The sequence below is a fragment of the Acinonyx jubatus genome, chromosome A1 (genome assembly GCF_027475565.1).
Source record: "Acinonyx jubatus isolate Ajub_Pintada_27869175 chromosome A1, VMU_Ajub_asm_v1.0, whole genome shotgun sequence".
Taxonomy (NCBI): Eukaryota; Metazoa; Chordata; class Mammalia; order Carnivora; family Felidae; genus Acinonyx; species Acinonyx jubatus.
In genome coordinates, this window is record NC_069380.1 from 205,649,914 (window position 1) to 205,676,167 (window position 26,254).

General features: G+C 41.2%; 1 protein-coding gene across 1 annotated transcript in view; it reads right to left on the minus strand.

The window, feature by feature from the left end:
* Positions 1-26,254, minus strand: part of EGFLAM (EGF like, fibronectin type III and laminin G domains) — a 177,463-nt gene that overhangs the window by 105,827 nt on the left and 45,382 nt on the right. Inside the window, exons 2-4 of the mRNA XM_027075639.2 lie at positions 9,780-9,889; positions 8,593-8,676; positions 5,480-5,506 (exon numbers count right to left, since the gene is read on the minus strand). Of these exons, the coding sequence (XP_026931440.1) occupies positions 5,480-5,506; positions 8,593-8,676; positions 9,780-9,889 (221 nt within the window). The remainder of the gene's footprint in view (positions 1-5,479; positions 5,507-8,592; positions 8,677-9,779; positions 9,890-26,254) is intronic.

Below are 26,254 nucleotides of genomic sequence, written 5' to 3' on the forward strand. Positions count from 1 at the left end.
CAGTCAGTTACCAATAGAGGCACCAGGACTCTTTCACATCACTGGAATCTATTTCGATCTATCCTCATGGCCACTTAAGCGCAAGTCCTCATAATTTTGACAGTGGGTTCAATTCTCCCTGCCACCCACGCCGCCTCCATCACCAGTGTAGACTCCACCTGCTACAGTTATCTTCCTAAACGTCAAATCTGAGCCTATCACTTCCCATTTAAAAATCCCCTTAGAATAGCCTAGTGTGTCCCCCTGTTCATCCTTCCAGCACCATCTCATGCCTCTTCCCTTCCTTGCATTGTGTATTCCAGGCATACTTCAGAACTTGGCAGGGCGCAAATTTATGCCATTCAATTCCTTGCCTCTGGGCCTTTGAACCTGCTGCTCCCTCCACATGAAATGCCCTTCTCTCCACTCTTGCCTGGCTCACCCCTGCTCATCCTTCATGACTCAGTTCAGCTGAGACATTACCTCATTTCTCTGACCCCCAGCCTCCAGTCTGGTTAGGCCCCCCTCCTCTGTGCTTCCCTGGCGTCCTTGGTGTACCTCAATCTTAGCACCACTCACCTTAGATTGTAATTGTCTGTTTATTTGTCACCTCCTCCCCACCCACTTGAGGGAAGGAGCAAGTCCTTAGTCCTCTGGCAACCTAAAGCTTAGAATAGTTTTACCAGACAGGTAGCAAATACTCAAGCAATGCTTTTTTATGAATGAATAAATGAATGAAGGAAAAGTGAATGAATGAAAGAAATCAAATCAAGGCGTCCAATACAAGCAGATTACCTCATCAAGAACCAGCTTCTACTACTGAATCCTCCGTCCCAGTACCTCTGTCCCAGTCCCTGGAGTTAGCAACTCCAGCAACAAGGCTGACTTCCTCTTACCTACTTCCTTCCAGCCACCTCCACATGCCTTTCAGATCTGCTCCCTTCTTCCACTTCCTCTGAATCCTTACCTGGGCCATTTCTCCAGCCTCCCTGAAGGTTTCTGTCTCCAATCTTCCTCTCCCTTCCACTCTGACCCCCGCCATCCTACATGCAGCTATACAAGGGGTCATGGCTGAACGTATGGACCTCACTCCAAAGCCCCCTTTCTGCCCTAATTCTCTGCATCTGTGTACCCTAGTTCCACTATCTGTCCCCTGGGTCCATGGCTAGTCAGAAATTAAGGGACTGGTGGTACCAAGTGGATATAAGGCTTCTCATTCTCTCATAGGCCATGACTAGGCTGTTCCTATGACAGTAAAAAATACACTTTCAAGCCAATACCCTCACAGCCTTTTGCTTTAGGATCCTTTTCTCCCATGAAGTCTATATGCTATATGACATATGAGAGGAGTGGTGTGGTTATAGATTATTAAAGATATTAGCTATGAGCCAATACCAAATACAACTACAATTAGCATGCATTATTGTGTGTTTTCTCTGTTCCAGAAACACATAGCCCGATTTAAATCTTCCTTCAGTCATATGTGGGAGATAGCACTCTTATTTTCATTTATAAGGGAGAAAACAGAATCTCTGAAAAGTTAATGATTTGCTCAAGGACATGAATTTATTAAGTGACAAAGTGGGGATTTGAATTCCGCTTTGTTTGACTCCAAAGCCAAGTTCTAACTCGGTAATAAATGTACAAAAAATATTAAATATATTTAAATTTTTTAATGTTTACTTATTTTTGAGAGAAAGAGGAAGAGAGAGAGAGTGGGGGGGAAGGGCAGAGAGAGAGAGAGAGAGAGAGAGAGAGAGAGTAAGATACAGAATCCAAAGCAGGCTCCAGGCTCCAAACTGTCAGCACAGAGCCCGATGCGGGACTCAAACTCACCAACTGTGAGATCATGACCTGAGCCGAAGTCAGATGCCCAACCGACTGAGCCACCCAGTTGCCCCTTAAATATATATAAATCAATAAAAAATACTTAGCATAAACACTGAAGACTAGATTACTGCACAGAAGTTTATGTACCAAAAATTTTTAAGTTATCATTGAAAACCAAAAGACATTAGACTTGTAGAAGTTGCTTATGTAGCTTGAAAAACAATTAAACTGTTTTTTATAGATGGAAGAGTAGTCCTACCTTTAGCCCGGGTATATTGATAGATAGATAGATAGATAGATAGATAGATAGATAGATAGAAGGTGGCCCTCCCAGAAGCCAACTTTTTCCAGTCTTTTCCTGTGTCTTTCCTGTTTTGACTAGCTCGTTAGTTGGCAGGAGGGAGTGAGGGTCAAGGGCACTGAGTAGCTGGGGCCATGGAAAGAGGAGCTGGACTCAGTGATTTAACCATCACTTCTTCCTCTGACATAAATCGTCCCAAATGAAACCTCTCACTATATTGTGACTAGTGATAACCCTTGAATTCTTCATGAAAATACCACAGAAATCCACAAATCTTTCTACTTCCATCCTTAAATGTCTTATAATGATTTGCATCAAATTAGATAAGATGCTGTATATGCACTTTCTGAAATAGAAAAACAAAGTGTTTTGTTTTGTTGCCTTGTGGAAGTTTGAGAATAAGTCAAAATGCTTATCTCCCTTGGCTTTTATTTCTATACAAGACGGTGAAAGACAGTGAGGGAAACTGCCTTCTTGGAGTAGAGTCCAGAGTGAATTCAGCAGTCCTCACTGACCCCTTCCCACACCCTTTTTGGGGGGTGAGGAGGCAAGGCTGGATGCTTTGTTGCAAAATAACCCTGCTTTGTGTTTGTCTAGCCCTTCTGAAATGCAAAACCCCTTCCAAAAGCTACCTCCCTTGTCTTCTCAGCACCCCCAATGGTTGTCATGAGATCAGAGAATTCACATCTCTGATAGAAAAAAACAAGGCTAGTTAGTTCACTGAGCCCAAGAAGAAAGCTCAATGACATATAGAACAACAATGGGTCTGGTTTCCCTCATACATACCATAATTTAATATGCTTCTAACTGCCCAACTCTCAAACATAGCATATCAAATTTTCAGGCTATTATTCTGTTTTTCAGATGTCCAGCTGCCTTACCCACATCTGCTTTACCAGTGCCATTCCTCTATTCACAGTCTGTGACAGGGATGACTGTTTCCTCATATCCATTTTCTCCTTTCTTATAATAGAACCCCTGTATATCAGTTGGCCCATCACCACTCAAGGATTACATTTCCCAGCATCTTTTGCATCTAGCTGTGGCCATATGGCTAAAGTCTGTCCAATAGAATTTGAGTTAAAATAATGAGGGCAATTTCTGAGTTATCCCTTAATAGGAAGGGCTGTGTACCCTTTCTTCGTTTCCTCATCTAGTGGCTAGAATGTGGATGTTATCAGTGAGCCAATTTGGACCATGGGAAGAAGGGCCAAAGGGGTTGGCAGAACAATGAGATGGAAGGTTTCTGGGTCTCTGATGGAGAGAAGCCACCAAAACTGGTTATATCCAGACAGGTTATATCCTGAAGGAAACATGAATGCACATCTTGTTAGAATCACTATTATCTTGGGATTTTGAACTGTTAGATTTTTATCCTAATTAATACCTGACCCAATGTACAAAAATAATCTGGATAGCTATGTACAAGAAGCCCCTGAAAAGATGGGACTATTCTTAACTGAATACTTCTTGCTTTGCGATGACAAAACCATGCTGAATGGCTCTGAACTTAAATCTCTGACCCTGATTTCAGATTCTATCTTTACCCCCTTCCATGCCATACTTTTCTCCTATGGCTGGAAACCCAGGTCATTTGTTTCCAGAAATGAAGCTCTATGTTTTTTCATTTACTGGTCCAGACAGGTAGCTACTATTCCATAAGGGAATCCAGTGAGCATTGCTAGAAGAAAGCACAAAGTGGGAGAGCACTGGACTGGGAGCCAGGAGACCCTGGTTCTGCTACCAAATAGCTTTGCAATCTTGGAGATGCCACTTAACCTCTCTGGGCCAAAGTTTCAACACTAAAATACTACGATTGCTCTAAAATGACCTTGTTGGTAGGTAGTAACCTTGGGTGCAGCTTCACAGTTGACTTTACAAGTCAAGGCTCGGCCTTGGTTGCCTTGGTAGAAGTTGAGAATATCTAGCATCATGACATGGGAGCACCAGAGAAATAGAAAAATGCTATCTTCCAAACATTCTTTTTCCAATGGCCCTGATGAAAGCTATGCAGGCCAGAGTGGAGGGAAAAATTGGGGGATTCTATTCCCTTAGAGGTCACAGAAAGCTAGAAAGTATCTTCCAGGGTTTCACAGAAAGGGCAGCATTGACTTTGGGACTGAACACTTCTTCCTTGTATGGGTCTGTCCTGTGAACCGCAGGAAAGCAGCATCCCTGAAGCTTGTCCACTAAAATGCCCACACTTAGGCCCATTTGCCCCATAAGAACTAAGAAACTCCCAGTTGGGAACCATTACTAGGCCACCCATTCATTTTACAGTCAAAGAGAGATTAGATCCAGAGGGGTTCAGTAACCTTGCCTAAGATTATCCTTGCTCTGGTGAAGGAAGGAGCTGGGACTCCATGCAAGTCTCATGATTCTTGCCTACATCTTCTCTCTGCATCCTGGTATAAGACCCAAGTGCAATCACTACTGTGGGTCAACCAGACCAGTGGACTCCAAAGCAGGGTGATAGTGTATCTCCCTGGGTGAATAAGACAATGTCCTGGGATGACAGAAGAAAAGCACTTTCTATTTTTGTTTTATTTCCTCCTTTAAATCCTGTGGAACTTTACAATGTACATAATTTATTAGTAGAGTAGCATGTGTATAATTTATAACCATACACACACACACACACACACACACACACACACACTCACTCAAATATTTTTCAACCAATCATATGCATGATCCGAAAGTGTGGAGGCCACCAGTTTAAGCATTCATTTCCACTTCTAACCCTAAAAAGGACCAGATTGCCCTGGTTTATTTTACTACTTATTTTTCCAGGTTGGAACCTGCAAGTTGTTCTTCTAAGTGTCAAATGCTAACCAAATCAGAATCCTCCATGTAGGCAGATTATCAGAGGATACGATCAGTGGTCAACCTGATCTTCTGTTTGGCATTAAATCCAGCAAGCCAAGCAGTTTTAGGTGATCTGGTCCTGACGTACTGGGAAGGTCTGGAACCACTAGAGGCAGTGAGGAAAGGAGAAGGGAAAAGATGGGTGAGGGGAAGCACCTCCACAGCGATGCTCACTAGTTTAAACATCTTTTCTCCTTTTCAGTCTTGCTCACCTAGTCTTGGAACAGAGCTTAAATTACTTCAACCTTTAAAAATGTTCCTCTTAACCTTACTCTGCCACGTGAGATGAAGCAACACATAGGAGAATAAAAGCGACTTCTTTCTAAATGATCGAACATTCATCTAATATGCTCTGTGGTCCCTGCTTACACTGGAGCTAAGCACTCTCCCTTGGGCCTTAATCAGTATGACCGAGATGCAGGAAAATCAACATTTTGATGAAAAGAGACCCCCTGAATCCTGGGTTGGGGCAAGGGTATAACCTTTCCAAAGCATACTTACAAAAATCACCTGACGATCGGATTGTCCCTGCAGAGGAAAAAAAAAGAAACAAAACAACATGAAAGGAAAGTAAAACTTATAGGTCTAAAATGAAGCCCCTTCTACAGACAGCCAAGGGCAGCAAACACACATCTTCCCATCTGAACTCCCTTGACCGCTCACTCGGTTCTTGTTCCATGAGTGCTGTGGTACTGAGGGCTGTCCGCCCATGACCTTATTCGGCAATCACCGCATCCTTGTGCTACAGGCTGGTATGATACGGTACAGAGGTTCCCAAGCTTTCTATGTTCACAGCACCTTTGCTGTCTCAGTAATATTTTTACAGCACCTCTCAGGCCAAAGAAATGCCTAAGTGTTCCATTTGTTCAGTAGTTACACCCAAACAGCTTGGCATTAGTAGTTCACACAGATGTCGCTCTTTCCCTTGAAAAGTTGAGACATTCCACAGTATCCCTGAGAGGTTGGTGCAGAGCCCTGGACACCCTGGCACACAGTTTGGGAACCACAGATACACTCCCTATAATACAGTTATTATGTGGATCCCTGTTTTGTCCATGAGGGAACTGAGATCCAGTAAGGTTAGCTTGTTGTAATACAGCATCTGAATGCAAGTCTCTGAACCCAGAATCACTCTGCTATACCAGACCCCTCCCCTCTTCCTGACTCACTGCCTGTACGTCTAGGCATTATTTCTCTTCCCATTCTGTATATTCTGCGCCTCCCCCCACCTCCCTACCTAAACACACAAGCACACGGGCATGTACACACACACAAACTTGTCCTCTTGGTTCAAACCATTCCCTTTGACTTCAGTGCACCTCCCTCTCGTCTGCCTTCCAGAAACTGTCCCTGCTTCAATTCTCAGCACCTACTTTGACCACTTGTTTTTATACTAAATCTTCCCTCTTCAAAACTTCAGTCTATTAAGCATGTTGGTCACATCCCGTCTTATGTTGCTCTCCAACTGGGTATCAGTAAGAATGTGATTCTCCCAGAGGACCGAAAGCTGCCGAGAAAAGGGGGTCTGTGTTGTCCTATGCTGGGTATACGGTAGCAGCTATGAAAGTTTGTTGAAATCAGCAAGGTATAATTTGACAGCACACTCTGATGCCTGGATGTAATTAACAAACAGATCATATTTAGCATAAAGGCAATGATCATCACGAATGATCATTAACACGTACCTGGCTTTACATTTTAACACCAAAGGCTTTTTTTTTTTTTAACACCAAAGGTTTTTATTTTTGAGAGAGAGAGAGAGAGAGAGACAGAGTGCAGGCGGGGGAGGGGCAGAGAGAGAGGGAGACACAGAATCTGAAGCAGGCTCCAGGCTCTGAGCTGTCGGCAAAGAGCCTGATGCAGGGCTTGAACTCACAGACGGTGAGATCGTGACCTGAGCCGAAGTCAAGACACTTAACCGACTGAGCCACCCAGGCGTCCGCCCACCAAAGGTGTTTACACACACCATTGTATTTGGAACTCACAACAATTATAGCCCTTTTGTGGGAGAAAGGAAAGGGTTGGTCAGATGAGGCGACTCCGGCCGAAGTTACTCAACCTGTAAGTGCCAGAAGGATGTCTGGAAGCCCAGGGTGCCTATTTCCCTCCTGGCTCTCTGCTTCATGTATGCACTGCAGTGACCTCCCCAGAGATGCCAGTGTCCAGCCCAGTTCCATGTGATGGGTCAGGGTCTGGATTCCAGAGGCACCGTCCAGACTCCCAGACACCTGTCACCAGCGCTGTACCCTTGCTGCCTGGACTGTGGTATAGGCAGAGCAGTGAGCCACACTCCCCTGCAAGGTAGAAGGCTGGTGGCTGGGGACATTGCTGGCTCCTTGGTGGGGTCCAGATGCTTGTTGAAAGTTCCAGTGCTGCCGAGGTGAGACAGAACCTCTACTGGTGGCTTCCGACGCGGGCTAAGCCAATCTCCCCTTTTAAAATAAAACCATAGCAGTTGGAATGGAGAGCTTCTGGGGCAAATGAGGAAAGCTGAAGCAAAAGTCTGAGACTAAAAGCCTACCATGCAAAGGACAAGCAAGCTGCAAATGTGCATCTCTTCTTTTTGAAGAGCTTTGGTAAAAAAACAGCCAACAGCCAGAGCAGGACTCTGAAGTCAGCCTGCCCTGGGTTTACGGTTGACTCTGTTACTCACTAATGTATGATTTCGGGGAAATTATTTCACCTGTCTGAGTCTCAGTGTCCTTGTCAGTAAAATGAGGTCATAGATAGTTGTGAATATGAAATGGAAAAATGAATATAAAGCATGAGGAATAGTGCCTGGCAGGTAACAGAGGCCCAATGAGTGACGGCCACTTCTTCCCGGCGACAAATAGGTTTTCCACACACCAGCCTCGCGAACACTTACTAAGTAGGACTTACAAACAACCCCAGCACCACGGCCCCCATTACAGCAATCTTCTGGGCACTGGTGCTAACTGCTTGCAGAGCAATTCAAAAGGCTCTAGCCTGTAGGATAATTGTAGTAGAATGGGGAAGGAGGCAGAGAGTGGAGGAAAGAAAACAGAACATGCTTAAGGCAGAAAAATTCACCCAGAGAGACCCTGACAGCAGAGAGAAAAGAAATAGATGGAGAGCCAACAATTGGTTAGTGGAACGACGGGGTGCCTGCCGAGCTTGACAAGAAAAATAAACAACTTGGACCGTTGGAATATACATTTCAAATTACATCATTTTCTTCTGCATTGTGTCTCCAGGCTGCGGGGGAAGATACAAATGTGTCATATTTATTTATAAAGCTTTACTGGGATTTTTTTAAAAAATGGAATCGAACTTTATGAAGACAAAAAGGGGGGAAACAGCTGTAAGGTGGCTGTTTTCTCACATGACGAATGGGATGGGTTGAGTCCAGGATGGAAGTGTTTATGCCAGAACTTTCTTCATACCACTGCCTTTCTGAAGATATAGATGTGTGTGGCGAGGGAATGTGCATGAAAGACATTTGTAAATTCCAGGGGACTATACAAACGGTTATTATTATTACATATACAGCATGCGCGCGCACACACACACACGATTAGAAATCCTTCTGGATATCGCTGAAATGCCAACCGCAGCTGTGTCTTTGTGGGAGCTGCCATGATGGAGATACTCACAAGGGCAGGGATGTCCTGGCTGAGTGGCACACTATGGGACCGCTCCTGCAGGGATTTATCGACGCCGACCTCGGAGTAGAAGACCTGGAAAAGACACAGACGTCCAGGGTGAGAGTAGGGCCAGCACTCCTCTACCAGATCAAGGTTCTGGGGTTCTAACTCCACTTACAACAGCAGTGGGTTCTGAGGGGCACCGCCTCTCCTCACAGACACCTGTTCTGAGGCAACAAACATCAGCTTGACCTGGCCGGGCTTGCAAACTCAGAAGCCAGAAGGGAGACACGTATTAGTGAAATGGGATAGAGAGGGCTGGACCCAGCTCCTACTATTTTTCCCCAAACCACGACTTTCTCAGGCAATCTTCCATCTTCCCACTTTGGATACAACATGACTTCAGAAACACATCTCTCTGCTTTAAGAAGCCGATGGGATGAGGACCTGTGTGTGTGTGTGTGTGTGTGTGTGTGTGTGTGTGTGCGCGTGTGTGAGTGAGAAAGGGAGGCAGTAGGGAGATGCAGGTCCTGGCGTTATTGGGGGAGCTTCCGTTTGACCTCAAGTGGGCAGCCCAGCTCCAGGGGGCTTGGAGCCCCATAGGAATGTGGTCCCCAGTGTGGCCAGCTCTCTGGATGTCCCCAGAGATTTCAGAACTCTAAATATTTATCTGAAATCTCCTAACTCCTAAAAGTTGACTTGTTTTTAAAAACCCTGTTCAAACAAAACATTTTAGTGAACGGAAATCAGTCAAACCTGTAACCTCTGGCAGGTAGGAACGCATTCTCTGTTCCCTCCCCCACTTTGCCTGTCCATCCCTTTTCTTTAAGTTAGATTTTACAGTATTTTGTATTTATTGACAACATTCCACAGTGACTCCCTATTACTTCCCATGCTTCTGCTATTTAGCCTCTGAACTTGACTGTGGGCAATTGGATAGCAAGAACCACATCTTCTACTTAGTTTATATTTTCCCATCCCTGAGCAGAGTGAGGACTCCAAAGATCCTAACTGCCTTTCAGGCACTTATAAACACCCTTAAAAGGGAAACATTTCCTCTGGTTTCATGTAAGGAGACTGGGGGAGTTATTAATATGGGAGGGTTGATATAAGGAGACCATATATAGACAGAGCAAGGGTGGGAACAGCACCCCCAACCACACCCACTACAGAAATTCCTGTGCCCAGGTACTCACGGTATACCCAATGATGGGGCTCCCAGGATGCCTTGGCATTTTCCATTGGATGCTGAAATCTGTGCAGTTCAGTGGGTACAGCATGATATCGAGAGGAGGTCCAACCTTGCCTGCCCCAAAGCAAAAGAGATTATGTTAGAGGCTCCACACATCCCACCTTGAGTGTACTTACAGATGGAGAGCATACTTCAAGATGATGCCACAGGACAGAAATGCAGATATCTCTCTGGTATGCCACACCTCTATCAGCTGACTTCACCAGAATTCTGCTATCCCCTCCCAAACTGGCAATGATAGGGAAATCAGCCCAGCTATTTCTCTCAGTCTCTTCTGTTAACTTTTTTGTTTTAATTTTTTAATGTTTTTTTATTTTTGAGAGAGACAGACAAGAGTGTGAGCAGGGGTGGGCAGAGACAGAGGGAGACACAATCTGAAGCAGGCTCCAGGCTCTGAGCTGTCAGCCCAGAGCCTGACTCGGGGCTCGAGTTTGTGAACCGCAAGATCATGACCTGAGTCAAAGTCGGGTGCCTCCCTTCTGTAACTTCTAATGCCCCAGGGACCAGTAAAGGGAGAGTCAGGGTAGCACAGACCAAACACTTCCAACTTGACTCTAGGAGCTTGGAATGTATTAAATACATATATATATATATATATATATATATATATATATATATATATTATGTATGTTATATAGCTATGTCTGTTTATATATATTCTTATTACAGAACATTTCAAAAATATGGTTAAGTGTAAAACAGGGTTAGGAAATTTCAAATGTTTTACTGTATCCTTACCTTAGATTTTATGATTACAAATAACGCATTTTATATTTATAAATATACTAGATGTGGATTGCCAAAATTGAGAAAATACAAAAAAATTCCATTTAGAAATGAGTCCTTTTGAGATGCCTGGGTGGCTCAGTCAGTTAAGCGTCTGAGTCTTGGTTTCAGCTCAGGTCACGATTGCGCGGTTTCTGAGTGGGAGCCCCCCATTGGGCTCCACGCTGGCAGTGCAGAGCCTGTTTGGGATTCTGTCCCTCTCCTCTCTCTGCCCCTCCCCTGCTTGTGTGCTCTGTCTCTCTCTCTCTCTCAAAATAAGGAAATAAACTTAGGGGCGCCTGGGTGGCTCAGTCAGTTGAGCGTCCAACTTCAGCTGAGGTCATGATCACACGGTCTGTGAGTTCGAGCCCCACGTTGGGCTCTGTGCTGACAGCTCAGAGCCTGGAGCCTGCTTTGGATTCTGTGTTTCCCTCTCTCTCTGCTCCTCCCCAACTCGTGCTCTGTCTCTCTCATTCTCAACAATTAATGAATGTTAAAAAAATATTAAAAAAGAAAAACTTTAAAAAATTCTCTAAAAATAGAAATGAGTCCTGTCAACATTTGAATACAGTACCTCCTTTGGTTATATAACATTTTTTGTGTGTGTATATATACACACACACACACACAAATATATGTACATATAAATTTATATAGGTATATATAATTTTTATTTTTCTTTGTTGTGTTCATTATATATAATAAGTATATATACAGTCATAATTTTAAATCTTATTTTCACTTTGTATATATAGTATGTGTGTATATATGTGTGTATGTGTGTGTGTGTGTGTGTATATATATATATACATATATATACATATATATACATATATATGTATATATACATATGTACATACATATATATACATATATAAACTGAAAGTATAGTTGTTCCCCCTTATGAGTGCAGGATACTTTCCAAGACCCCCAGTGGGTGCCCAAAACCACAGATAGTACCAAAACCTATATATACTAAGTTTTTTCCTATACATATATACTTGTGACAGTTTACTTTAATAATTAGGCACAGTAAGAGGTCAGCAATAACTAATAATAAAATAGCACAATTATAATAGTATACTGTAGTATAAGTTATGTGAGGTCTCGCTCTCAAAAGATCTTGTTGTGCTGTACTCACCCTTCTTGTGATGATGTGAGATGATAAAATACCTACATGATGAGATACAGTGAGGTGAATGATGTGGGGACTGTGACATAGTGTTAGGCTGCTATTAACCTTTTGATGACATGTCAGAAGGAGGATCATCTGCTTCCAGACTGGTTGATGGTGGGTAACTGAAACCAACAACATTGAAATGGCAGATAGGTGGGGGACTACTGTAATGCATATGCCACAATTTCCACTGTTTCTCATTCCACTATTGTTAGACATTTAATTTATTTCCAGTATTTTGCTATTTTAAATAAAGCTCGATGAGGGCAGGAAATGGATATGTCCAGTTCAGAGCACAGAGACCAATAAATGGGAGAGCTTGAGTGCATGAATGTTCTTCAATTTGATTTCCCACCTGCTAATATGTCCTGATGATCCTTCTTTTTAACAACTGTGTATAATTCTCCAGCATAACAGTTAGGATATTTTGTCTGCAATTAAGAGAGGTCTAATGTGTATATTTATTAGACTGCTGCTGGGGCCTCCCACCAATGTATTTAATAACATAGTGGCTCAAGTGATAGAGGCTCAGTGCCATCACTTGGCAAGAACTACAAGTCCAGGAGGCAGCTGCCACCCCTCCCTGCCCATAGACACCTACCACTGCCACCAATGCTATCACTCAGGGATTTGGTCTTCGACTACTCTCTAGCTCTGCCTTGGTTCAAGATCTAAAGTCCCATCCAACTGGCCAGACTTATGTAATGTGACACCTTCTTGGCTCAACCAAGGGGTCAGAAAGGAAAGATCAGTTTTTTTTCTGGTTTCCCAACTGTGAAAAGATGAAGGGAGTCTTAGGAATAGTTCTATCAATCCCATCCATAGTACAGAAGGCTGCTTAGAGGAGAATCAGACCCCAGGAAAAGAGCAGTGGGAGGTGGGAAGGCCTAATACTCTGCTACTCAGAGCATGCATGTACATTAACTGTTACTCTGTCGATTGACATTTAGGTTGTTTACAAAATTTCACTGTTAAAAATAATGCTGAGAAGAACATTTGTGTATGTACCTTTTTGCTCACATGTCCAAATATTTCTAGATGGATAACTATTAAAGATTATGGGTACATCTATCCTAAAACAGTGAAATGCACATTCTTTTCAAGTGCATCTCCAGAATAGATTACACGTTAGGTCACAAAACAAGTCTCAACAAATTCAAAAAGATTGTAGTCATACCTTGCATCTTTTCCCACCACAACTCTATGGCAATAGAGATCAACCAAAAGAAAAAAGAAAAGAAAAGAAAAGAAAAGAAAAGAAAAGAAAAGAAAAGAAAAGAAAAGAAAAGAAAAGAAAAGAAAAATCAATCACAAGAAAAAAATCTGAAAGACACAAATACATGGAGGTTAAATAATAATGCTTCTAAACAATGAATAGGTCAACTGAGAAATCAAAGAGGAAATAAAAAATACATGGAGACAAATGAGAATGAAAACACAATAGTCCAAAATCTTTCAGATGCAGCAAAAGCACTTCTAAGAGGGAAGCTTATAGCAATACAGGCCTACCTCAAAAAGCAAGAAAAATCTCAAATAAACAACGTAACCTTACACCTAAAGGAGCTAGAAAAAGAACAAACAAAACTCAAAACCAGTATAAGGAAGGAAATAATAAAGATGAGAACAGAAATAAATGAAATAAAAACTAAAAACTAAACACACACACACACACACACACACACACACACACACACAATAACCAGTAAACTGGATCAATGAAACCAGAAGCTGGTTCTTTGTAAAGATCAACAAAACTGATAAAACATTAGCCAGACCCATCAGAGAAAAGAAAGAGAGAGAGATAGAGAAGACTCAAATAAACAAAATCACAAATTAATTAAAGAGGAGAAACTGACACCACAGAAATGCAAAGGATTATAAGAGAATATTATAAAAAATTATATGCCAACAAATTGCCAACCGAGAAGAAATGGATAAATTTCTAGAAACATATAACCTCCCAAAACGAAATCAGGAAGAAATACAAAATTTGAACAGATGTATTACCAGCATTGACATTGAATCAGTAATCAAAAAATGCCCAAAAACAAAAGTCCAGGACCAGACAGCTTTCACAGGTGAATTTTGCCAAATATTTAAAGAGTTAATAATGTATTTTTCTCAACTATTCCAAAAAAATAGGAGAGGAAAGAAAGATTCCAAATTCATTCTACGAAGTCAGCATTACCTTGATCTCAAAACCAGATAAAGACACTACCAAAAAACAAAAAAGAGAGAACTATAGACATAAAAATCCTCCACAAAATATTAGTGAACCAAATCCAATAGTACATTTAAAAAAATCATTCACTACGATCAAGAGGCATTTATTCCTGAGATGCAAGGGTAGTTCAATAGTCACAAATCAATCAACATAATACATCACATCAAAAAGAGAAAGGGTAAAAACAATGTGATCATTCAATAGTCACAGAAAAAGCATTTAACAAAGTACAACATCCATTCATGACAAAAACCCTCAATAAAGTGGGTTTAGAGGAATATACCTCAACATAATAAAGCCCATATATGAAAAACTCATTGCAAACATCATACTCTGGTGAAAACCTGAAAGCTTTCCCCCAAAGATCAGGAACAAGACAAGGATGTTCACTATTACTACTTGTATTCAACATAGTACTGGAAGTCCTAACCACAGCAATCAGACAAGAAAAAGAAAAGGCATCCAAATTGGTTAGAAAGAAGTAAAACTTCCACTATTTACAGATGACCTGATACTATACATAGGAAACCCTAAACACTCCACCAAAAAGCTACTAGAACTGATAACTGACTTCATAAGGTCACAGGATACAAAATCATTCTACAGAATTCTATTACATTTCTACACACTAACAATGAAATAGCAGAAAGAGAAATTAAGAAAACAATCCCATTTACAATTGCACCAGAAATAACAAAATGTATAGGAATAAACTTAACCAAGGAGGTGAAAGACCTGTACTCTAAAAACTATAAAACATTGATGAAGGAAATTGAAGATGACACAAATAGAAAGAAATTTCATGCTCATGGATTGGAAGAACATTGTTAAAATGTCTGTACTACCCAAAGCAACTTACAGATTTAATACAATCTCTATCAAAATACCAAAGCATGTTTCACAGAACAAGCACAAATAATCCTAAACTTTGTATGGACCCCCAAAGACCCTGAATAGTCAAAGTAATCTTGAAAAAGAAGAACAAACTGGAGGTATCACAATCCCAGATTTCAAGATATGCTATGAAGCTGTAGTTATCAAGATAGTACGATATTGGCACAAAACTAAATAAACAGATCAATAGAACACACTAGAGAGCCCAGAAATAAACCCATGATTATATGGTCAATTAGTCTTCAACAAAGGAGGCAAGAATATGCAATGGGAAAAAGACAGTCTCTTCAACAAATGGCATTGGTAAACTGGACAGCCCCATGCAAAAGAATGAAAGTGGGCCACTTTCTTACACCACACACAAAAATAAAATCAAAAGGGATTAAGGACCTAAATGTGAGAACTGAAACCATAAAAATCCCAAGAAAAGAGCACAGACAGTGCTATAGCAACATTTTTCTAGATATGTGTCCTGGGGCAAGGAAAACAAAAGCAAAAATAAACTATTGGGACTACATCAAAATAAAAAGCTTCTGCACCGCAAAGGAAACTATCAATATAACTAAAAAGCAACCTATGCAATGGGAGAAGATATTGCAAATGACATCCGATAAAGGGTTAGTATCCAAAATACATGCAGAACTATGAGAAAGAATGAAATCTGGCCTTTTGTAGCAACATGGATGGAACTGGAGAGTGTTATGCTAAGTGAAATAAGTCATACACAGAAGGACAGATTCCATATGTTTTCTCTCCTATGCGGATCCTGAGAAACTTAACAGAAGACCATGCGGGAGGGAAAGGGAAAAAAAAAATGGTTAGAGAGGGAGGGAGCCAAAACATAAGAGACTCCTAAAAACTGGGAACAAACTGAGGGTTGATGGGGGTGGGAGGGCACGGTGGGTGGGTGATGGGTATTGAGGAGGGCACCTGTTGGGATGAGCACTGGGTGTTGTATGGAAACCAATTTGACAATAAATTTCATAATAAAAAATAAAAATTAAAAAAAAAAATTTTAAAAAAACAAAATACATGAAGAATTTATATAACACAAATAATCCAAATTAAAAATGGGCAGAAGACATGAACAGACATTTTTCCAAAGAAGACATACATATAGCCAACAGACACATGAAAAAATGCTCAACCTCACTCATCATCAGGGAAATGCAAATCAAACTCAATGAAATATCACCTTACACCTGTCAGAAGGGCTAAAATAAAAAACACAAGAAACAACTGGTTAAGAAATTAACCAGTTTAGAAGGAAGAAGATACACCCTTATGTTTATTGCAGAATTATTTACAGTAGCCAAATTATTTATTTTATTTTTATTTTTTCAATATATGAAATTTATTGTCAAATTGGTTTCCATACAACACCCAGTGCTCATCCCAAAAGGTACCCTCCGCAATACCCATCACCCACCCTCCACTCCCTCCCACCCCCCATCAACCCTCAGTTTGTTCTCTGTTTTTAAGAGTCTCTTATGCTTTTACAGTAGCCAAATTATTGAAGCAACCAAGTTTCCATTGATAGATGAATGGATAAAGAAGATGTCACACACACACACACACACACACACACAGAGGAAAATTACTCATCCATAAAAATAATGAAATCTTGCCAACTGCAATAACATGAAGCTAGAGAGAGTATAATGCTAAGTGAAATAAGTCAGTCAGAGAAAGACAAATACCATATGATTTCACTCAAATGTGGAATTCAAGAAACAAAATAAATGAACAAAGAAAAATAAGAGACAAAAAAATAGAATCTTAACAATAAAGAACAAACTGTTGGTTGCCTGGGAGGAGGTGGGTGGGGGGATGAGTGAACAGGTGAAGGGGATGAAGAATCTACTAGTCCTGATGAGCACTGAGTCATGTATGGAAGTGTTGAATCACTATACTGTACAACTGAAACTAATATACACCATATGTTAAGTATACTGGAATTAAAATGTTTGAAATTATGGGTATATGCATTTTAAGTTTTAATGGACTGACTTACTGGTCTCTGCAAAGGATTAAACACATTTGATTTTTTTCATTTGGGCAAATTCTTAAAGCAGAATTCTTGTATCTAGGACAGAATTTTTCAGTATCCACACCATTGACCTTTTGGGCTAGAGGTGTTTTGTGGGAACTCTCCTGTGCACTGTAGGATGTTGAGTAGCATCACTGGTCTCAGCTCACTAGATGCCCCAAACATAGCTGGAAAAACCAAAAATAATCTCCAGACATTGCTAAATGTCTCCTGGGAGCAAAATTGCTTCCAGTTGAGAACTATTGATCTTAGAGAATGGATTATTGATTTAGTTATTTATTTATTTATGATGTTTATTTATTTTTGAGAGAGAGCACAAGTGGGGGAGGAGGAGGAGGAGGAGGAGGAGGAGGAGGAGGAGAGAGAGAGAGAGAGAGAGAGAGAGAGAGAGAGAATCCAAAGCAGGTTCCAGGCTCTGAGCTGTCAGCACAGAGCCCGACACGGGGCTCGAACTCATGAACCGTGAGATCATGACCTGAGCTGAAGTCGGATGCCTAACCAACTGAGTCACTCAGGTGCCCCAAGAATGGATATTTTAAAGACTTTTTATAAATATTACACAACTAACATCTGAAAAATTAACCAGTTTAGAAGCTTATGGAGGTGTATGAGGATGCCCAGTAGAAGTTAACACACCTTCACCAGATCTGAGTATTACTTAAAAGTCTTTGCTAATTTGATAAGAAAAGAATTGAATATTTTAATATCTTCTTTGGCTATTTTTCTTCATCTATTCATGTGTTTTGTACATTTTTTCAATTGGGTTGTTAATTTTTTTCTTATTGATGTAAAAGAACTCTTACTAGGTTAAACATCCTAATCATTCACCTGTATTTTCTCTGCATATTTTTATTTTGGGGTCTAGCTGTGTAATTAACCACTACTGGCCAGCTTTCCTGCCAAGTTAAGAGGTTTATGCTAACAAAATCTCATAGGAGACTGGCAAGTGGGGGGAAACAGAGTAGAAATGACTTATCAGACCCTCACCGAACCATAGGATAACCAGTAAGCACACCTTCATCCTAAGTCCTAGGAATAGAACTTTCTCCATTTACTTTGGGGAAAATGACAACTGATCAAGGCGGGCTGCTTGGGTCAATAAGCAGGACACCAGTTCTCATGTCTTTTGTATATCTGCCATTGTTCACAGAAACAGAAAACACTCTGAGTATTTGAAGCACAAGCATGGTTACAAAATTGGTGAGAAGGCCAGTGGAATGGAATTTAGGACCCTCCGTTCACTGTATTTTATAGATAGATAAATACATAGATGCGAGAGAGAGAGAGAGAGAGAGAGACTAGCTATAGTGGTGACCCAAAACTAAGAAGCCTCTGCCTTCACATTCAGTCCTGTCAATAGACTACAAGCTGCCTTCACACACCCGCTGATGTGGGGGTGAGCTTTGGAAGGATGAGTTCTCATGTTTTGATGGCCTCGCTTAGCAGGAGAAACAGCAGGAGGAAAGTGGCCTTCATCCCACTCCTGTCTTCCATTTGTCCCAAGAATGCATCCCATTGGCGGAACCTAATTTACATCCAGAATTCTGCCTGCAAGGCAGTCTGGAAAATGTCATTTTAATTTTTCCAGCCTGTGCGTTACAGTAACGGCACCTAGAAGGAGGATGAATAGATGTTGAAGGAGCAAGCTATAGGTTCTATGACATATTCATACCATACAAAGCATAAATTCCGATATGCTATTCCCTTTACTTTCATATTCTGTAGGAAAATATTCTGGCCGAGCCCTGCTGGGACACAGTTAGGTACGACTTCTATTTTACTGGCATATTCATTCATTCATTAAATCTTTCACATACATAGCAAGTATGTATCGAGTTCCTGTGCTTGATACAGCACTGGGTTAGTCAGTGAGGCTACATTAAAGATGAGAGAGATAGAGGACCAGGAACGAGTTAGCAGGACATTACCACTGGGTGTGATAAGCCTAAGGGGAGATGTGGGGCACTTTTGAGGCAATGGCAAGGATGCACCTGAGACAAAGTGGGGGTGGGAAAGCATTCCAAGCACAAAGAGCAGTACGTACTCTTTCCCCAAAAGCAGGAGGAAAAATCACATAATGGAACCACTGAGGTGTTGTAGTTGGGTCAATGTGGGGGCGAAGGAAAGGAGTCAGGAAAGCTGCAAGGATTCTGCCTTGGGCAACACAGGGGAGGAGGGTTTAGGTCATTCAGTGTCTGGGAACACAAAGATGGCCGTTACAGTGATGAGGGAGGTGTGGTCATGGGCAGCTGGTGAGCAAGACATGGCCAGGTCAGACATTTGGACCAAACACCAAAAATATTCCAGATGAATCAAATGGTGAAAGGCTGGAAATCAAATTATAGAAGAGAATTGGATTTTAAAATCAGATTTTTGTTTTTGAGGAGAAACCTTTCTAACCTTAAAAAAGGTAAAGAGAATAAATCAAAAGAAAATGATGAATTCTGCACCATAAAACTTTCACTATGCTCTTCAAAAATTGCAAAAGAAAATCAAAACAACAGACTGAAGGATAAACGATTGCAGCAAAATGACAGGCCAAGGGCTATCTTTATTTTAAAACTCATACATATTGATTAAAAAAAGACATATTCAGACCCTAATAAATAAAATATGAGGAGACAACTCACAAAAGAGAATGTATAGCTGGTAAACATGCATGGTGAAATATTCAAATTTGCTAGTTATCAAATAAATACAATTTTTAAAAATTGAGATGTCCTTCTTACCTATTAAATTAGCCAAATATTTAAGTGATAGTAACTAATATTGACAAGAGTACATGAATGTGCTACTCTCAAAAAATTACTTGTGACAGTGTAAATGAGCACAGGCATTTTGGAAGACAATTTGGCAATGTGCAGTGATATCCAAAGCCATAAATATGTTCCTTTCCTTGGGCTCTCAGACGTGTGGTTACAGTCTTCCATGAGGAAAGAATCTTAAAAGAAGAGAAGACCACTCACATGAAAATGTTCTGCCTGTGATCACTTGTGATACAGAAAAAATATAAACAATCTAGATATTTAGAATCAGGGTGGTAGGTCATTAGTGGTGTATTTCACAGGTGGACTGTAATACAGACATTAAAAATGAGATTTGAGGGGCGCCTGGGTGGCTCAGTCAGTTGAGCGTCCAGCTTTGGCTCAGGTCATGATCTGGCGGTTTGTGGGTTCGAGCCCCACGTTGGCTCTGTGCTGACAGCTTGAAGCCTGGAGCCTGCTTCGGATTCTGTGTCCCCACTCTCTCTCTGCCCCTCCCCCACTCATGCTCTGTCTCTGTCTCAGAAATAAATAAACATTTTTAAAAAAATGAGATTTGACTAAACATAAAGTGGTATCTTGGATTGGATCTGGAACAGAAAAGGACATTAGTGGAAAACCCAGTAATATCCTAATAGTCTGTAGTTCAGTTGATAATATGGTACTGTGACTAGTTAGTACTATCCCTAGTTAATTTTTTATTTTTTCTATTTTTAATTTTATTTATTTATTTATTTATTTATTTATTTATTTATTTATTTTGAGAGAGAGAGTGCAAGCTGGGGAGGGGCAGAGAGAAAGAGAGAGGGAGACACAGAATCTGAAGCAGGTTCCAGGCTCTGAGCTGTCAGCACAGAGCCCGATGCGGGGCTCAAACTCACAAACCGCGCGATCACGACCTGAGCCGAAGTCGGATGCTTAACCGAGGGAGCCACCCAGGCGCCCCCATCACTAGTTAATTGTTTAGATTTGACAAATGTGCCATGGTTATGGAAGACGTTAGCACGCGGATAAACTGGGTGAAAGGAGGGCAGGAATTCTTTGATCTTTGCAACTATCTATAAATCTAAATTTCTTTCAGAATTAAAAGTTTATTTCAATTTTATTTTTTTAAGTTTATTTATTTTGAGAGAGACAGAGACAGAGCAAGTGGGTGAGGGGCAGAAAGAGAGAGAGAATCCCAAGCAGGCTCTGTACACTGCCAACACAGAGCCCAACATGGGGCTTGAACTCACAAAACTGTGAGATCAGGACCTGAGCCGAAATCAAGAGTCAGAGGCTCAACTGACTGAGCCACCCAGGTGCTCCAAAAGTGAAGCTTGTATCACTCTTCAGCAAAAAATATGATGTGGTGTTAAATAAAAAGTATGCCCAATTGCCATGGATACTATTACTAGACTTCTAGGAAGTACTCGAAAATAATTTGAAGGCAAGAGTAAAAAGCAATTGTTATGTTAGGGTGGCTGAGATTAAAGATGATTTTTCTTCCTTCTGTTTTCTTCTATTCGGTAAGCTTTGTAGAATGTAGTATATATTTTTTCTATGATTTTTAAAAATTACTCTGTAAAGTTTTTTTCTTTTAATTTTTTTTAACGTTTATTTATTTTTGAGACAGAGAGAGACAGAGCATGAATGGGAGAGGGTCAGAGAGAGGGAGACACAGAATTTGAAACAGGCTCCAGGCTCTGAGCTGTCAGCACGGAGCCCGACACGGGGCTTGAACTCACTGACCGCGAGATCATGACCTGAGCCGAAGTCAGCCGCTTAACTGACTGAGCCACCCAGGCGCCCCTGTGTAAAGTATTTTTATAGTCAAAGACCATTGCTCCTTTGTAGCAAAGGAGATCCACAGACAACTGCTTCATGAAGCTTGTATTAGTTGCCTTAAGGCAAGCTTTGTTGTCTCACGGATGCAATCTGTCTCTCTCCATTTAATGGGAAGGCTAAAAATAGTTGGCAATTAATGAAGCAGATCTATTAGCTCTTAACCACCAAAGGTAACGTATCTGCATAAAATATTATTCCTGTATCATAAGTCAATCGTCATGGTAAAACGAAGGCACCCAGGAAGGAGGCTATCGCTGTCATGAGCAGTGCCACACAGCATTGTCAACTGGTAGCAACAGAAGTGCTATCGGGGTGACCTGGCATTGGAAAGAATACAGAACAGGCACTCTCGTGCTCCTCCCTACTTTGGTGGCTGGCTCTATCAGAACAGGATTTTCCAAAAGTTTTTGCTCCCTATGCCCCGGATTCTCTAGAGCAGCTCTGATTCTAAATTGTGTCTCACAACAATGGAAGTTAGAGGGGCATGGCCACGGGGTCTCCCAGAACATGGGTGGAGGATGGCCAGGGCCATGTCTCATTCACAGTGTCTCAGGAAGGACGTCGGTCCCTGACCTTCGTGAAGATTCTAAACTAGAGCTGGTGGGGAAGCCAAGTGCTCTGAGCATGCTGCCTTTACATACACCCATTTCCATGGCCCTGCATACTGATGAGATTTTGTTTTTCCTTTCTCAAAATAACTAACATTTTATCTAATGGGAGAAATATTTGCAAACTATATATTTGATAAGGGGTTAATATCCAAAATATGTAAGGAACTCATACAATTCAATAGCAAAACAAAAACAAAGCAAAAACAAAACAACACAAAAATAATACAATTAAAAATGGGCAGAGAACCTAAAATTTTCCAAAGAAAGACATTTTCCAAAGAAGATACACAATTAAATAGCCAAAAGATATGTGGAAAGGTGCTCAACATCACTACCCAACAAGGAAACACAAATCAAAACCACAATGACATATAACCTCACAGGAGATACGGCACATTGGGGAGGATGTACGGAAAAGGGACTTTTCTTGTGCACTGTTGGTGGGAATGTAAATTGGCACAGCCCCAGGGTGCCTGGGTGGCTCAGTCAGTTAAGCATTGGACTCTTGATTTCGGCTCAGGTCACAATCTCACAGTTCATGAGCTCCCGCCCCATATCGGGCTCTGCACTAACAGCTACTTGGGATTCTCTCCCTGTCTCTCTCTGCTCCTCCCCTGTTTGTGTGCATGATCTCTCTCTCTCTCTCTCTCTCTCTCTCTCTCTCTCTCTCTGTCTCTCTCTCAATAAATAAATAAACATTAAAAAATAAGTTTAAATTGGCACAGCCACTATGTAAATCTATATGGAGGTTCCTCAAAGAACTAAAAATAGAACTACCATGACTGGGTATCTGAAGGAAATGAAAACAGGATCTCAAAGAGATATCTGCACTCCTGTGTTCATTTCAAGCATTATTTATAATAGCCAAGGCAGGGAAACAACTCATGTCTATTGATGGATAAATGGGTAAAGATGTTGTTTTATATATACACACACACACCACCACTGATCAGCAAAGTACTACTGAGCCATACAAAAGAAGGAAATCTTTCCATTCGTGACAACACAGATGAACCTGAAGGTCACTGTGCTAAGTGAAATAAGTCAGATAGAGAAAAGCGAATCCTGTTTTATTTCATTTGTATGTGGGATCTAAAAAAAAAAAAAGTCAAACTCCTAGAAACAGAGTAGATTGGGGGTGGGTGGGGAGGAGAATGGGTAATGGTGGCCCAAGTATACAAGTCTCCAGTTATAAGATAGGTAAGTTCTGGGGACCTAACGTACAGCATGGTGACGACAGTTTACAATGCTGGAAAGCTGCTGGGAGAATAAATGTGAAAAGTTCTTACCGACGTAATAAATGCATCAGCTAGCCTCACTGAGGTAATCATTTCTCAACAAGTAAATCAACTGCATATGTCAAATTATCACATTGTACACCTTAAACTTACACAACGTTATAGGTCACTTGTATCTCAATAAAGCTAAAAAAAATAAATAAATAAATGTGGGGACGAGGAATAAAATACAGCCAAATCTCCATTCTCTATTCCTTTCCTTTTCCTTCTTCTCTTCCAGAGGGAACAACCCTTTGGTGTTCTGTGTCTTATCCCCATGTAGGTTTGCATACTTTCCTTTTGTCTACACATTATTTTTACTGGAAACAACGTAACTGTCCAGCAGTAAGAGAATGGATAGACTGTGGTTTATCCATACAATGTACCACCATCTTTCCCCCTTGAAGGTTGGTTTCTTGAAAATGAAAGGGAGATCTATCTGAGGAAAGATAAAGAGAGATACAGGAGAAAACCCCTGTAAACTTGAAAGCATTCCTCAAATAGTAGTCAGCTTCTGAATCTCCCCTCACTGCTGTCCTGGCAATCGTCATTCTTTGGTTTCTAAATCCATTGCCATTGGCCCGTGTGCATGTCAGTTTCCAAAATGTCTCACTGCCATCTTCTGCCTATTCCCTTTTGTCCTGCTCTTTGCCCCAAATTACAATCACTTGAGTGGAATTTGGGAACGACCAGTAGTAAATATGTTTGTTCGACCCAACATCACCAGAAATCAATTGATCCGCATGACAATATGGGACACAGGAGAGAGAAATTATTCCCATTTTCCGGATGAAGAAACTGAAGTCTGAACGGGGTTGACATAAAATCTTATCAATGGGGCAGGAGGCAGAGACAGTGAGTAACGAGGTAGAATTGTTCTTCCTCCTCGACTTTTTCTTGGCGATTCTGCACAACCTCTTCTTCTCGACCCCCACTAGGTGCCCTCCTCCTGGGGGCTCCCATCCCCGCCACTCACCCCTACATAGATGCTGGTGGCTCCCCAGTCTATTTCTCCAGCCCAGCCACCTCTTCCAGAAGGGCAGGTCTATGTCCCTAACTGCCAAGTGGACCCAGGTGTCACATGGGCTTCTCAAACTTCACATGTCAAAACTGAGTTCGTCACCTTTTCTCTTTAACCTCAGCCGCATCAGTAATCCTTGTCCTGCTAGGTGGCATTACCATCCACCACGATTCCCAAAAGCCTGGAAGTCACCTTCAACATCAAATTAATCACAAGGTATCAATTCTCTCCTATTCGTGCAGGCCTCAGAATCCTCAACTCAGTGCCTGGAAGCAACAGCACCAGCTGCTGTTCAGGGAGGTGCGTGCAGTGGAACATATTTGCCATTTGTCCAGACTTCCCTGGTGGTTTTCTGGTCTTTCCAGATCCTAGGGGATACAGTTTCCTTCTCTCTGCATTTACTCTCCTCTGAAGAGTATGTGTTCATAACTAAATGAAACTTGTTTTCTGCAAAGCAGTGGAATGCAACATTAAGGGTGTCGGAGTCAGGCTGGTGGCTCTAAACTCTGTGTGTAGGAGGCACATATGAATGGCCAGCTGCTGGAAGGAAGCACCAGAGACACATTTGCATTGTGAGCACAGCTTTTTTTTTTTTCCTTGTGTGTTTGTTTGAAGTGTCCTCCAGGGTAGGGTAGGGCGGATCTCCAGCTGGGGGCTGGCTGAATCTGAATTTGCAGAGCAAGCACATTGTTTGAGAATGTAGATTACTGGGGTATACAAGGAGGGGGTAGGTTAAAAGCCGGAGAAAGCCACCCAGTCGAACCACCTTTGCTATGGAGATAGATTCCAGGCAGGGCAGGGTGGTTCTGGAAAGGTCGGAGAAACCATGGGGAAATCTTGACACAAGGCCTGGCATCAGCTTCAGAGATAAGGAGAGAGTGGACTATGGCCCTAACTGGGATGAGAGCCAATCAAAGTATCCTCTCTAAATCTCTTCCAGCTAAGTGAGCGAAACTAAAGAGACTTTCCTTCCATCTCTACAATCTCTGAGTCATCAGGAGAAAGTCCAATCTCTGAACGGGGCAAGCCCGAGCTACAGTCTCCAAAAACACCCAATAAAGCAGAAAGTTTTGAGAAGGGTTACAACACTGAGGTTTTCTGGGATTTTATCTATTATGATTTAAAAACATACTAGCACGTCCTCATTATTAAAAAAAAAAAATAGTAGGCCACGTACGTGTGGACTAAAGACTTAAGCAGTTGCATACAAAAATCACACTCCTATTTAACCAACAATGGTTAGAATGACGGAAAAAATATATTACACAAGAGAAAACTAGTTTTGAAGAACTGTAGCCTTGAAAACTAGGATAATGCATTTATACAATGTATCCTGAAGCTGTGTTCTTATAAGCTAAAAGCTAAAGTTCTTAAGAGATAAATAAAAACTGTGTTACGTTGCCACAAGAGAGCTGTATTCTTGGGCTTTCTTCTTTGGAGGGCTTTCAATTCTGTATTAGGTTTTTGCATTAGAAACTTCTGAATAATTAGGTCAATTTCTCATGGTAATTCTATTTCATAAAATACTTCAACTTCTTGAGCAAAATTCATCTCTGATTCAATTAGTTTTGTAATACAATTCATAAAAACACTTCAAAACGCAAACAAAAGTATCATCTGTGACAGAAATACATTGCTAGCTTTTTAGTTATTTGATTTTCATGGAATGAACCAAGTTATATTCACTGATGCAATGGAAAGTGCCCAGACTAACTAAAAATAATCAGGAAATTCTCAACAGGGGGAAAAAAAAAAAACCCTTATTTCCATCTTTTTGAAGCTTGCTCCAACTATTATTACTAAAGCAGCAC